The sequence below is a fragment of the Dreissena polymorpha genome, chromosome 1 (genome assembly GCF_020536995.1).
Source record: "Dreissena polymorpha isolate Duluth1 chromosome 1, UMN_Dpol_1.0, whole genome shotgun sequence".
In the NCBI taxonomy this organism is placed as follows: Eukaryota; Metazoa; Mollusca; class Bivalvia; order Myida; family Dreissenidae; genus Dreissena; species Dreissena polymorpha.
The window spans coordinates 156,969,814-156,983,677 of NC_068355.1; the positions used below are offsets into that span (position 1 = coordinate 156,969,814).

At 34.2% G+C, this 13,864-nt stretch overlaps 1 protein-coding gene across 4 annotated transcripts in view; it reads left to right on the top strand.

Moving 5' to 3' along the window:
- Nucleotides 1-13,864, top strand: part of LOC127857618 (cGMP-dependent protein kinase, isozyme 1-like) — a 92,296-nt gene that overhangs the window by 43,537 nt on the left and 34,895 nt on the right. For all 4 annotated transcript variants that reach the window (XM_052394129.1, XM_052394118.1, XM_052394140.1 and 1 more), the window contains 3 exons: nt 2,766-2,879; nt 3,945-4,050; nt 7,829-7,892. In XM_052394129.1, the coding sequence (XP_052250089.1) occupies nt 2,766-2,879; nt 3,945-4,050; nt 7,829-7,892 (284 nt within the window). The remainder of the gene's footprint in view (nt 1-2,765; nt 2,880-3,944; nt 4,051-7,828; nt 7,893-13,864) is intronic.

Here is a 13,864-nt window from a genome sequence, read left to right on the forward strand (position 1 = left end):
TAGAGACCAATCAGATGAATCGCAGAACATCTTACACACATTGCCGTCTTGGTCTCTCTCCGTGTTCAAAGTTATTTTTAGCTCGTCTTCCCATTTCTTAACTGTTTTGGCATTTCTTTTTATCTGGTTCGGCCTCGGCTTTTTTGTCTTCCACAGAGGAGACGGAGGAATTCGCCACAAAAAAGCTAGTTATTTTTTTAGTAGACGACATTTTTGAGTTTTTAAATCGTCTGCTAAACGTGTTCCGTCTATTTATAAGAATGAGGAATTAACGAAATGAGCTTCGTTTTAAAAAAAACTTCATACTGAATAACTATCGCCAATTTTCACTTAAGAAGGGAATAACATACTTTCAATTGCAATAATATAATTTTCAATGTTCTTTACTAACTATATCGGCAGAAAGATACAGTGCAGAGCGTAAATATATTTTAAAAAATATTTCGTAAAATTATTTCTGCTAGAACGGAAGTAACCGCTGAAATACATTATGCAAATTAGGGTAATTCCAATTTTCAGATCTATTTTTAGATCGAAACTAGACGGGGTTTAATTATTTTCGTACTTGGTCGGAAGACTTTCGATCGGCGAACAAATCTTGTATTTAATCCAAGATCTTTAAGCACCTTGTTTGTTTTTTCCCCAACTCGCAAAAAATGGCGAGTATCTAAATGTTGCACTCGCATTTTAGACGTGTTTTTTAAAATGTACTCGCAAATGGCCTGTTTGCGAGTGCTTAATTCGAGCCCTGGATGACAGCTTTCTCCTCATCATGCTAAATGCCGTCCGTATCTCGTCCACATTCGCATAAGAATGCTCACTTGAGCGTTCTGTTGCGGATGCGGATATGGGGATGCGGATACGGATGCATTTCAACTGGTTCTATTTTTTTGCGGATGCGGATATGCGGATGCGGAATAAATGGCTCTCGGGAAAACGCAGTTTAATTCATGTGCTTAAAGTGTAGGGACAACACTTGGCTAAACTTGATTTTTCATTAAAAGAGACTTCATTTTAAAGGGCCTTTTCACGTTTTGATAAATTGACAAAATTTTAAAAAGTTGTTTCAGATTCGCAAATTTTCATATAATTATGATATTTGTGAGGAAACAGTAATACTGAACATTTACTATGCTCTAAAATAGCCAATATATGCATCTTTTGACGATTTAAAAACCCGAAAATTATAAAGCGTTGCAACACGAAACGATTGAAGAATTTAGAAAGTTTTGTTGTTGTTATATTTTGTGAAACAACGAGGATTGCTTATATAAAGTATAACATACTTTTTACTTTGCGTGAGCGCGGAGTGGTCTATATGGTTCATACTTTTACTCCAGGACTCCAGGGGTCAGTGGTTCGAGCCCAGTTGAGGGTTACTTTTTTGTCTTTTTTAAAAATTTCATTCTCGATTTTTCACTAGTGCTAATTATTTCCAATGTTTACAATTATCAATATAAAGCATTAAATGACATACTTCAAAACATGCAAAAAAACGTGAAAAGGCCCCTTTAAATGAAAAATACAATAAAAGCGGAAAGTGTTGTCCCTGATTGGCCTGTGGAGACTATATGGGTTTTTCTGCAATGACACTGTATGCACATGCATTAAGCTACGTTTTCTCAAATTGAGGTTCAAATGTTGAGCCCAAGACAACATGTGTGATTTAATTCCATTAAGTGAGCAGTTTATTAGCTTTATACACAGCAAAAAGGAGCAATTGCTAAATAGGGATCAATATTGATCCCATTAGTGGGACATTGGCAGAGGGTATTTTCTTGCAATACTGTCACTCTGTATCAGACAGGTTTTCTATCACCAGTACAGCTTTTTCAATAATATCTGAGAGAAGTTTCTGTAGATTCTTAGGACAATTTTGCTTTATGTATTTACATTTTATAAGCAGTATATGAGACATTTTAAAACAGCAGTTGAATTTGACATTTTGAAAAATTTGATCATAGCAATTACATTAGTCTTAAGTGTTTATTGTTATATTTCCATTATTCACTTGTAGAAGCCCATTACAAAAAATATAAACAATAGGATTTTTCTGTTTAAAAGACGCACATAACATTTATAAGATATTCATTTTACTTAATGTTTGGATTGAGTTCAACTCATTGGCACATACCAGTAGAACATTTCGCAGCTGTTTGATTTTTTTCTCCAGTTACCATAGCAACATCTAGGTGGACATGATGTTTGAAATATGTGGCAGTTTTTAATAACCCATGTGATAATTAGTGTCTGAACATACCATAAGTCTCTGCATGCTATATTTTCATTGCGTGACCTTTAACAAAAGCAAGGCGCAATGATCAGGTACAAACAAATATGTCCATGCAAAGAACATTATTTTTGCAGTCTTTTCTGACATAGGTCATCTAATTTCACTTTGCTTAATTCTTCTTGGAAATTGAACCAAAAACAACATACAAGATATAAGTGCTCTTCATGTAAAATAAACACATGCACAAATATTCACGAAACTTTGTTTAAGTAACTATTTGACGTTTTTGATCATTTGTAAAACTGCTTTCATAAAAAATAAACAATTTTTTATTAAAAAATTAACAATTTTTTACGGTGATAAAACCCATGGTCAACTTTTTGACAAATTATTTGTGTTATATTTCTTTCACTAGCTGACTGTTCAAAAACCATTATTTAGTTGATTTAATGACTGTGATTTGCTTGTGATATTGCTTTGATAAGTTGTTTATTGATCATCAAATCATCATTAAACTGAATCCATTTTTTAGAGGGAGAATTTGAAGTGCTCAAGGAGACTAATGTACTTGGCAAGATGGCTGCTGGGAGGGCGTTCGGTGAACTGGCAATCCTGTACAACTGCACCCGCACTGCTTCAGTACGAGGTATTACCTTCATCCTAGAAATGACTTTGACCGTTGACTTTTTTCTTTAAATCGAACAAAAATGTTGACCGCTAGGACTATAGTTAAAATGTAAAATATTTGCATTCAGCTCAGTTTTTTTGTGAGAGAAGGCAATATAATTCTGATAATATTCTTTGAACATAATTATGTCTGAATATGCATGGAACTTGCAATGTATTTCATTCAGCATTTCCATACAGGGAAACTATATTCTGTTGGTTATGAAGTCCAGACATTGTAATTATAACCGTTGTCGTGGAATTACTAGTTTCCCTATTCTGGACAATTGCTGCTTTCATCATAATACTTTTTAATGTCCTATTTCCAATATAGTGTAAAGTGCTGGTTAAATCCCTCGTAGGTGGAAGGTCATTTGTGTATTAAGCAACTACTTAACCAAAAAAAAGTCAAAACATTTTATAAAATTCAATTTTTTGTGTCAATTGTCCTTTTTGGAAAAAATATGAAACAGTATGTTAAAGCAAGGAGTCATTGTGATTTTTTTTTTTTTTTAAATGGTTATTTTTTAGAGCATAGTGCTGTTTGAAAGCTTTTGAAATTCTCTGTTTATGTAAATGCTCCTTGACATTACAAATTACGAATGCTTAAAGAAGATATTTGCTTTGTGCTTGAAGGTGCACATAATTTCTCACAGTTTATTACTTGATTTGTCGTTGTATGCACTGTAATAACATTTCTGAGACTTAAGCTGAGCAATAATTTCTAGCAAAATGTACAACTGAACTGCAGGTGTTTGTTCAATTATTTAAGGTATGAACATTAATATGTTCTAAATGCCATCCAAATAATGACTTCTCAGGGCAATAATATTGTTCTTTTATATCTGTGGTCGTTATTGAAATATCTGAATCCTAAATTGAAAAAAAAAATGTTGACAATTATTGAAAGTGATCAAAATAAATAACCTTACAATCTGCATTATTTATAGATTTGTTTTGAATAATATTTAAATTAACATCTCAAATTGGTGGTATGATTCGTACCAAACAATTCGAAGCATTTCTTTTATGTCTTGGTTGCTAGCGGTTACGGATGTCAGAGTATGGGTGCTGGACCGACGCATTTTCCAGGCCATTATGATGAAAACAGGAATTCAAAGACAAGAAGAAAACATTAATTTTCTCAAAAGGTAAATATTGACACTATGATGAAACCAAACCTGTTATTACCCACATACAGTGGCTGGTATTCATGTAGGGAAGTAATTACATGTTTGTTTAATTTTCCCAAGGGGGGATTTAATACATGTCCACTAATTTTGGAATATTATGGTGGCAAAAGTTCATATGATAAGATGTAATGACTTGACTTTCTATTATGAGAATGTTCTTCTAACATCTTCATGCATCCCAAAATGATAGCAAAATTAAATCTACAATTTTTTCGCTCAATAACAATCACAACCATCTTACCTGTTAATTACAAACAATCCGGTTCAGTGTCAAGGATCGAGCCAATAAATATATATTATCTGGATAGGAAATTGAATATGAAGAAGTTTATCATAGAATTTGCCGTCATTATATTCAAATAATTTCTGGTCTGTAATTAAGATTACAAGATGATGATAAACCGTTATTTAATACAATATGTACTGTATTCCTAGAAATTTTGTATCAACTTTATTTAATGTTTAATAATTGCTGTGATATCAAATAATATGTTATATTTTGAGAACTGATGATTGTTATCAAATACAAAGCAGCATACGAAAATGATAGCATAGCTTTACAGTATGAAGTTTTTATCAATAAAAAAATTGTCATTTTTGACAACTGAAATGCTGGTTACACGCTTATAATCTGTTCACATGGATAAATGTCAACCTCTGCCAGATACGTTTTTAATGTCAATGTCAATGTTAACAAAATCAATTGTCTGGGCTGAACGATTTTATTTCTTGAAAGTAAAGTCTCTGCCGCTGTTGTCCATCATTTGAGAGCTCTTTTATGGTAAAGTTAAGAGCATTTTGTGGGGATTAAAATTCCATAGGTTCCTAGAGATACATGTATTCAGAATCTACAAATTGGTCAGGTTGACAGGGGCAATCTTTGACCTCTTGTACTGCTCAATTGGTTAAACTTTGGGGAAGGGGGATGAAGGTTAAATGATCCAACTGAATGGCCGGGATTTTCTACAAAAGAGACATAGAAGCGGTGAAAAGGCAATTTTTAAACAGCTAACTATAAGATATTTTAAAATAATACAATTATTCCTACATGCATTTACTGTTTCTTACATGTAATTTAGGATTCTAACACGGCACACGACTTGTTTTCTATAGACAAAGAAGGAAATCAAGTGTGGGTTATTCTGCAATAAATTATGGGCAGAGCTTAATGTTTCGAAAATAGTTCTGAATAAATAAATAAAATATTGCAGTAAAATGCACGTGCTAAAACCTGCTCTAAAAGAAATGTAATACATGTAGCATGCATATAAATGCATATAAATGTTATGAAAAAAAAATGTATATTTGGTGATAAGTGGCATAACCAGGCCTGCAAAGAATGTTATTTGTTAAGAAACGTATTTAGAAAACATTTATAGCATGTCAGCTTTTCAGTAGCATCAGTAAACGTGACGTCATTTTGTTTCTACAATTGTTGTTCTCAATGAAAGTGACTTCATTTGCAAAATATTTATGAATGAAAATGACGTCATAAAATTATGTTTGTACAATTCAATGACGTCACTAAAAAGTGAACTTTGTACTAAGAAGGGTGGAGTATTGAAAAATATAGTTCACATCCAAAAGCTTAAACCAAATCAATCAGACCCGTGTTAGAATTGAAAATATATTTTTCTATGATGGTTTGTTTTCAAATAACCCACAGTAAGGAGTATAGATGCGTGTTATCAAATCACTCATGCTTCGCTCTCGTGATTTAATTCCTACGCATCTATACTCCTTACTGTGGGTTATTCGACAACAAACCATGATAGAAAAATATTTTTTCTTAAACATAACACAAGTTTATAATAGAAAATTGTGTTGGTTTATGATTGGAATCAATAATTATCTATTAGCTCAATACCCATGTTATTTTTATAGAAAATGTATCAATCCAGCACATCCGTTATCTTTCTGGTATATTCCATGGGTATGATAAATTGATTGCAGACTTATTTCATAAAGCCCCATTTTTGTACGGCTTTAAAGCTACTATTTGCATTTTCGTTAACCGCTCAATCTAACAGTCAGTTTTCTGTTATCATTGGAGAGAGCACATCATGATTTTCATATATTTCACAATATCATTTGATGTATCAGCATTCTTTTATGTGCATTAAATGTAACACTCAAGAATGCTGTTCGAATTAGAATGTTGCAAAAACTGTAGTTCTAAGTGCTATTCTCGTTCCATGTAATGTCATGTTATAGTTTTTAAAAAAGCAACCATATGCAAACAAATTAACATATTACAATTAAAAAACAACACGGACAACAGTTGGGAAACTTACATTACAACTAACACATTGAAACCAACTAGGACAATTAGGGAAACTTACATTACAACTAACATATTTAACTCAAAACTACTAAAGTGTAAACAACAACATGAAAAGAATATGTTATCATACAAATATTCCACTCTTTGCATGGTTATTTAAAGAGAAGATAATGTTCTTTCCAGTGTCAGTAATACAATGCATGGTATGTAAACTAAAGATAAACTTAAGATCATTTAAGTAGGATACAAATTCAGATTAGTACCAATTTTTTACTAGTGGTTTAATGTAGAATTCTGTCCTCCAGTCTTGCAACTGTGAATTTAAGAGATGCAGGACGCTCCCTCCAGACTTCCTGTCATCACGCTCTTTGTGTTAATTTCTCAGCTGAATGCAAGGTGTTGATCATTGGCCATTCCAAGAAGGCAATAACCAATGTCCATTTTGAATTATTGCTTTGTCATTGTGACTGGTTGTTTTGGAAACAATCTTGCTGACTTTTTGCTTCATTGAAGAGAATAATGAAACATGTGTACCCAGTATTCATACTTTATAGACATGATTTGCAAATTGTTATCTAATTCAATGCTGTATTTAGCTAAGTATTCATGCAAAAGTATGATTTAAAGTATGATAATTTAGTTACAATTAACTCTAAAAATAAGCAGTGCAAATTGATACAAATCTCTCTATATCTTGAACTGTAAGTAACTGATGGTTTTATTAACCCTTTCAGTGCTGGAACCGAATTTTGAAGGCCTTTGCAAACAGTTTGGATCCAGATGAGACGCCACAGAACGTGGCGTCTCATCAGGATCCAAACTGTTTGCTATTCTGATAGTATTCTTTGAAAAAAATCAAAGAACATGCTAATTTTAGAAATTCAGCAGAAGACATTTTAGCAGACGACAAAGTTCCCAGCATGCAAAGGGTTAAATGAGCTATGAAAATGAGCCGCGCTCTGCAAAAACAAGCCTTATGCACGTGATTTAAGTGTTGTCACAGATTTAAGTTTAGAGGAGACTTCCTTTAAACAAATAATTCCATACAAGTGGAATTTGTCATGCTTAAAAAACGTATGTGGACTACACAGGCTAATCTGGGAAAAACTTAACGTAGATATGAGCCGTGCTCTGTGAATAAGGGGTTTAATGCATGTGCGTAAAGTGTCATCCCAGATTAGCCTGTGCAGTCAGCACAGGCTAATCAGGGACGACACTTTCCGCTTAAACTAGATTTTTGCTAAGAAGAGACTTTCTTTAAACAGAAAATATCATAATAGCGGAAAGTGTCGTCCCTGATTAGCCTGTGCGGATTGCACAGGCTAATCTGGGCCGACACTTTACCCACATACATTAAGCCCCGTTTTCTCATATATAAACTCATGTTTTCGCTGTATAAACCCTGGTGTTCCCAGAGCCCAGCTCCAAAGTTTTCTTGTTTCATTTGTTCAGTGTGCCTTTGCTGCGATCCTTGCCTGCTGAGAAGCTCTCCAAGCTTGCTGATGTCCTGGAAGTGGTATGTATGTAGCATACAAAGCAAACTCTACGCAGAGGGGGTTTGGAGTGAAAGAGGCTTACGCCCCGAGTGAATTTAACTGAGATTCATTTGTTAACCCATTTAATTGCATGTTGATGTTTTATCACATTTTTAGCTTGGCTGTTTTCGGAGAAAACTCCGATGTATTGTCATAGCCTCTTCGTCGTCCGCCGTCCGGGCGTCGTGCTAAAACCTTTACATTGGCTCTAAAATTAAAGTGCTTCAACCTACAATTTTGAAACTTCATATGTACATGCACCTTGATGAGTTCTACACGCCACACCCATTTTTGGGTCACTAGGTCAAAGGTCAAGGTCACTGTGACCTCTAATATAAAACTTTAACTTTGCCTCTAACATCATACTGCTTCCACCTACAACTTTGAAACTTCATATGTACATGCACCTTGATGAGTTCTACATGCCACACCCATTTTTGGGTCACTAGGTCAAAGGTCAAGGTCACTGTGACCTCTGATATAAAATTTTAACTTTGCCTCTGACATCACAGTGCTTCCACCTACAACTTTGAAACTTCATATGTAGATGCACCTTGATGAGTTCTACACGCCACACCCATTTTGGGTCACTAGGTCAAAGGTCAAGGTCACTGTGACCTGTATTTTTTTTTAAATATTCTGACAAGCTTTCGCAGCTGAGCGTGGCTCCCGTTATGCGGTGCTCTTGTTTGTTAATTGGTTTATCAGCTTCTTTGTCATGTTATTTGGCACACAATGTATATAATTTATATAATTAATTATTGTGTTGTTTTTTTGGTACTAAATTGCTTCCACCCCCTCTGACTCCACACCTTTATCTGTTTATTGAAAGATCTCGTCCATTTAGGTTTATTTTTACAAAAGATCAATACAATTCTTCAACGAAAAAACAACAATTGAATAATAAGAGCGTAAAATGATGTTTTTCTATGGTTGAGTTTATAGTTAATATTGAACAGGCGTGAAGGTCACATTTATGCAATATTTTTGATGCTTTAAAGACTCATTCAATTTAAGTAAATATAGGAATATTTTCTAGGGAAGTTATGACATTGCTCGTGTTAGTATATGTTCTATACCAGGTACATTTGCTCAAAATATGGTGTTTTTGTACCCTATTTGTTTCTAATGCACACTTATATTCAGAAAAAAATACTGATTGCCCATGATTGCTGAATGCAATAATTTTGGTAAAATGAATAAAACCTTTTACAATGCTTAGATAATTTAAGTAAATTAATAAGAATTTCATCATGAAAATTATAAATTTTCCGACTTTTATTTATATAATGAAATAAAGGGTCAATGTGGAACATGTTTTCCACAATCTTGTAATAATGTTTTTTTTGTATTTCTGGAAGACTGATACAAAACAGCATTATTATTATTATTCGCCTATTTTCTGTAGACTGTTGTCAGAATGGTAACAGTTCTTGACGATGACAATCATGAGCAAGGGCACCATAAGAAGAGTTTTTTACTTGTACTGTAGATTTTACCCAATAGGTCAGCAATTATCAATGTAATCCTCAGATCCCTGTCCTTGACAGAGTGTGTATACTTGATAAGTCAGTGGAGCAATATAGGCACCGACTTGTGCACTATGTTGTCTCCTTAAGAATCAACAAGAGAATTTTTTTCTGTCCCTGTAACTTTTGCTGTAAGCAAAAGCAGTGTATAACACAATACAGATCAAAAACAGGAGTAATAAAGCTACAGAAACATTATCAGGAGAAACTCTTGTTACAATATTCTAGAACTTGACAGAAGGCAAGTGACAGAAAACGTTTTAAGAACATGGCAATACATAAAACAGAAAGCATCAAGAAAGACTTTTAAGTTGATTTTAGTATTTTTCATTCTTTACGACAGACTTGCTACAATGGAATAAAGGAAATTTTTTACCAACACACTCACAGTGCACTATTAGAATGTGATTGCTCCTGTCACCGTACCAACTGTTGATATTGAATGGTGGCACAATACGGGAGCTCTGCGTTTTCTTGGTTGACAGGCTTTCTTGATGAATGAAACCTTATTGGAATAATGTGATTGAACCTGCAAGCATCTTTGCTTAAATTACAGTTTAGTCCCAAATTTCTTCATTTATTTAATATTGTTATGGTGAAAGATTCCAAGTGCGCATGTGCAATAGCTGTATGCTGATATATTCTATTGCATTTGAGCTTTTGACTATTGCAATATTTAATTGTGGTAGTGATCATTTGGTTTCTATATCATGTTTTCTAGTTTCCATAGAAATTTCCTGTTGGTGTGTTCTTGTCTATAAGCACGTTAGGGCAAACTAATAAAATCAAGAATTTCTAAGAAAATTAATGAAAAGGCTGCTGTTGATGGCATTAATTAAAATTAAATTGTTTATTGCCTCATTATGAAAGAAAGATTATCAGCTGAGTTTGAAGTAAGGTACTTAATTAATAACATGAAAAGCAACCATTCCTGTTCCCAACCCAAGCATGTCATCACTGGCTATTAATAATGTGGATAGTGTATAATCACTGGCAATCATTAGGTTGATGGCTGTCTATGAGAATTGATTAACTTTGGAAGAACTGTATATGATACCTGTGAAATACAATTTTTCGGTAACATTTTGGAAAAGTAATATTGCCTGTGGATTAATGGATTTTTAATAATTGCACAGTACTTTCCATAACATTTTGGTAAATTAATATTGCCTGTGGATTAATGGATTTTTAATAATTGCACAGCATTTTCCATAACATTTTGGTAAATTAATTTACCTGTGGATTCATGGGTTTTTAATAATTGCACATGGGATGCATCTGCAATTAATCTTAAAAAAATAGTGTACATGTAGGTAATTATATCCATATGGAAATATTGCTACAAATTCTTGCCCTTTTAAGATTGATGAAATTTCAATAATATCTTCATCTCTTAACTCAACATCAGGGATCAAGCCACCTCAGGACAAATTTAGAGCGAAAGTGGGGCTTATAACATGTCTTGGTGACAACTCACCTGGGAACTGCAGTTGGGTGTCTGGGATTATTTCTCTAGATACTGTTTACCTAAATTAAAAATTACTTTTTTAGCTCATCTATTTTTTGAAAAAAAATTATGAGCTATTGTCATCACCTTGGCGTCGGCGTTGGCGTTGGCGTTGGCGTTGGCGTTGGCGTCGGCGTCCGGTTAAGTTTTGCGTTTAGGTCCACTTTTCTCAGAAAGTATCAATGCTATTGCATTCAAACTTGGTACACTTACTTACTATCATGAGGGGACTAGGCAGGCAAAGTTAGATAACTCTGGCGTGCATTTTGACAGAATTATGTGCCCTTTTTGTACTTAAAAAATTGCAAATTTTGGTTAAGTTTTGCGTTTAGTTCCACTTTTCTCAGTAAGTATCAATGCTATTGCATTCAAACTTGGTACACTTACTTACTATCATGAGGGGACTGGGCAGGCAAAGTTAGATAACTCTGGCATGCATTTTGACAGAATTATGTGCCCTTTTTATACTTAGAAAATTGACAATTTTGGTTAAGTTTTGTGTTTAGGTCCATTTTATTCCTTAAGCATCAAAGCTATTGCTTTCATACTTGCAACACTTACTAACTATCATAAGGGGACTGTGCAGGCAAAGTAATGTAACTCTGACTGGCATTTTGACAGAATTATGTGCCCTTTTTATACTTAGAAAATTGAAAATTTGATTAAGTTTTGTGTTTAGGTCCACTTTATTCCTACAGTATCAAAGCTATTGCTTTCATACTTGCAAGATTTATGAACTATCATAAGGGGACGGTGCAGGCAAAGTTATGTAACTCTGACTGGCATTTGGACGGAATTATGGGCCCTTTATACTTAGAAAATTGAAAATTTGGTTAAGATTTATGTTTTGGTCACTTTACCCCTAAAGTATCATAGATATTGCTTTCATACTTGGAACACTCACAAACTATCATAAGGGTACAGTAAAAGGACAAGTTGCATAACTCTGGTTGTCATTGTTACGGAATTATGGCCCTTTTTTGACTTAGTAACTTTTAATATATGGTTAAATTTTGTGTTTCGATCCACTCGAAGTATCAAGGCTATTGCTTTCAAACTTCAAATACTTACATGCTATCATGAGGTTACTGTACCTGGCAACTTGAATTTTACTTTGACCTTTGAATGACCTTGACTCTCAAGGTCAAATTATTAAATTTTGCTAAAATTGCCATAACTTCTTTATTTATGATTAGATTTGATTGATACTTTGATGAAACTACTCTTACCTGACATACCACAATAGACTTCACCCAAACCATCCCCCGTGCCCTCCCCCCCTCCCCCCCTCCCCCCCCCCCCCTAATTTTTTTTTTTTTTTTTTTTTTTATAAGATCATCTCACAAATGACCACCACACCCTCACACTATACCCCCACCCCACCCCCCACCCACCCCCCCCAAATTTTTTTTTTGATTTTTTTTTTTTTTTTTTTTTTTTTTTTTTAAGATCATCTCACAAATTATCACCACACCCTCACACTATACCCCCCCCCCCCCGATTTTTTTTTTTTTTTTTTTTTTTTCGCTTTTTTGGAAGATAATGTAATAAATGTCCACAACCCCACACTATACACCCCTCTTCACTCCACTCCTCCCTCCTTTGTGATTGAAAATGAGAGTCCCTTCACCTTTAAAAAGAAAATAGATGAGCGGTCTGCACCCGCAAGGCGGTGCTCTTGTTTAATTCTTAACTGAATGGTTTTATACCCCACTGAACTGTAACTGTAGGTATTTGAACAGTTGTGATAATTTGATTTAATAAGTCTTTCTGTTGTAGAATAGCATGCCAATTTCTTTTGCTCCACATATCAGTATTTTAGCTCATATTTTCTATATGAGTGATCTCATAAGTATGTTATACATGTGTGAGCTCATATTTTCTACATGTGTGTTCTCATAATTATGTTCTACGTGTCTGAGCTCATATTTTCTATATGAATGATCTCATAATTATGTTCCACATGTGTGAGCTCATGTTTTCTATATGAGTGATCTCATAATTATGTTCTACATGTGTGAGCTCAAATTTTCTACATGAGTGATCTCATAATTATGTTCTACATGTGTGAGCTCATATGTTCTAAATGTGTGAGTTAATAATATGTTCCACACGTCCAGTTCCAGTCCATATTAAGTTCTTTATGTTCTTGCAAATAGCTTATACATACTCTAAACCAAGTTTTTGAAAGCTCAGAAATTATTATTTAAATGTTTTTATGTCCCCCACTATAGTAGTGGGGGACATATTGTTTTTGCCCTGTCTGTCTGTTGGTCTGTTGGTCTGTTTGCGCCAACTTTAACATTTTGCAATAACTTTTGCTATATTGAAGATAGCAACTTCATATTTGGCATGCATGTGTATCTCATGAAGCTGCACATTTTGAGTGGTGAAAGGTCAAGGTCATCCTTCAAGGTCAGAGGTCAAATATATGTTGCCAAAATCGCTCATTTTATGAATACTTTTGCAATATTGAAGATAGCGACTTGATATTTGGCATGCATGTGTATCTCATGGAGCTGCACATTTTGAGTGGTGAAAGGTCAAGGTCATCCTTCAAGGTCAGAGGTCAAATATATGTGGTCCAAATCGCTTATTTTATAAATACTTTTGCAATATTGAAGATAGCAACTTGATATTTGGCATGCATGTGCATCTCATAAAGCTGCACATTTTGAGTGGTGAAAGGTCAAGGTCATCCTTCAAGGTCAGAGGTCAAATATATGTGGCCCAAATCGCTTATTTTATGAATACTTTTGCAATATTGAAGATAGCAACTTGATATTTGGCATGCATGTGTATCTCATGGAGCTGCACATTTTGAGTGGTGAAAGGTCAAGGTCAAGGTCATCCTTCACAAGGTCAAGGTCATCCTTCAAGGTCAAACATCATATAGGAGGACATTGTGTTTCACAAA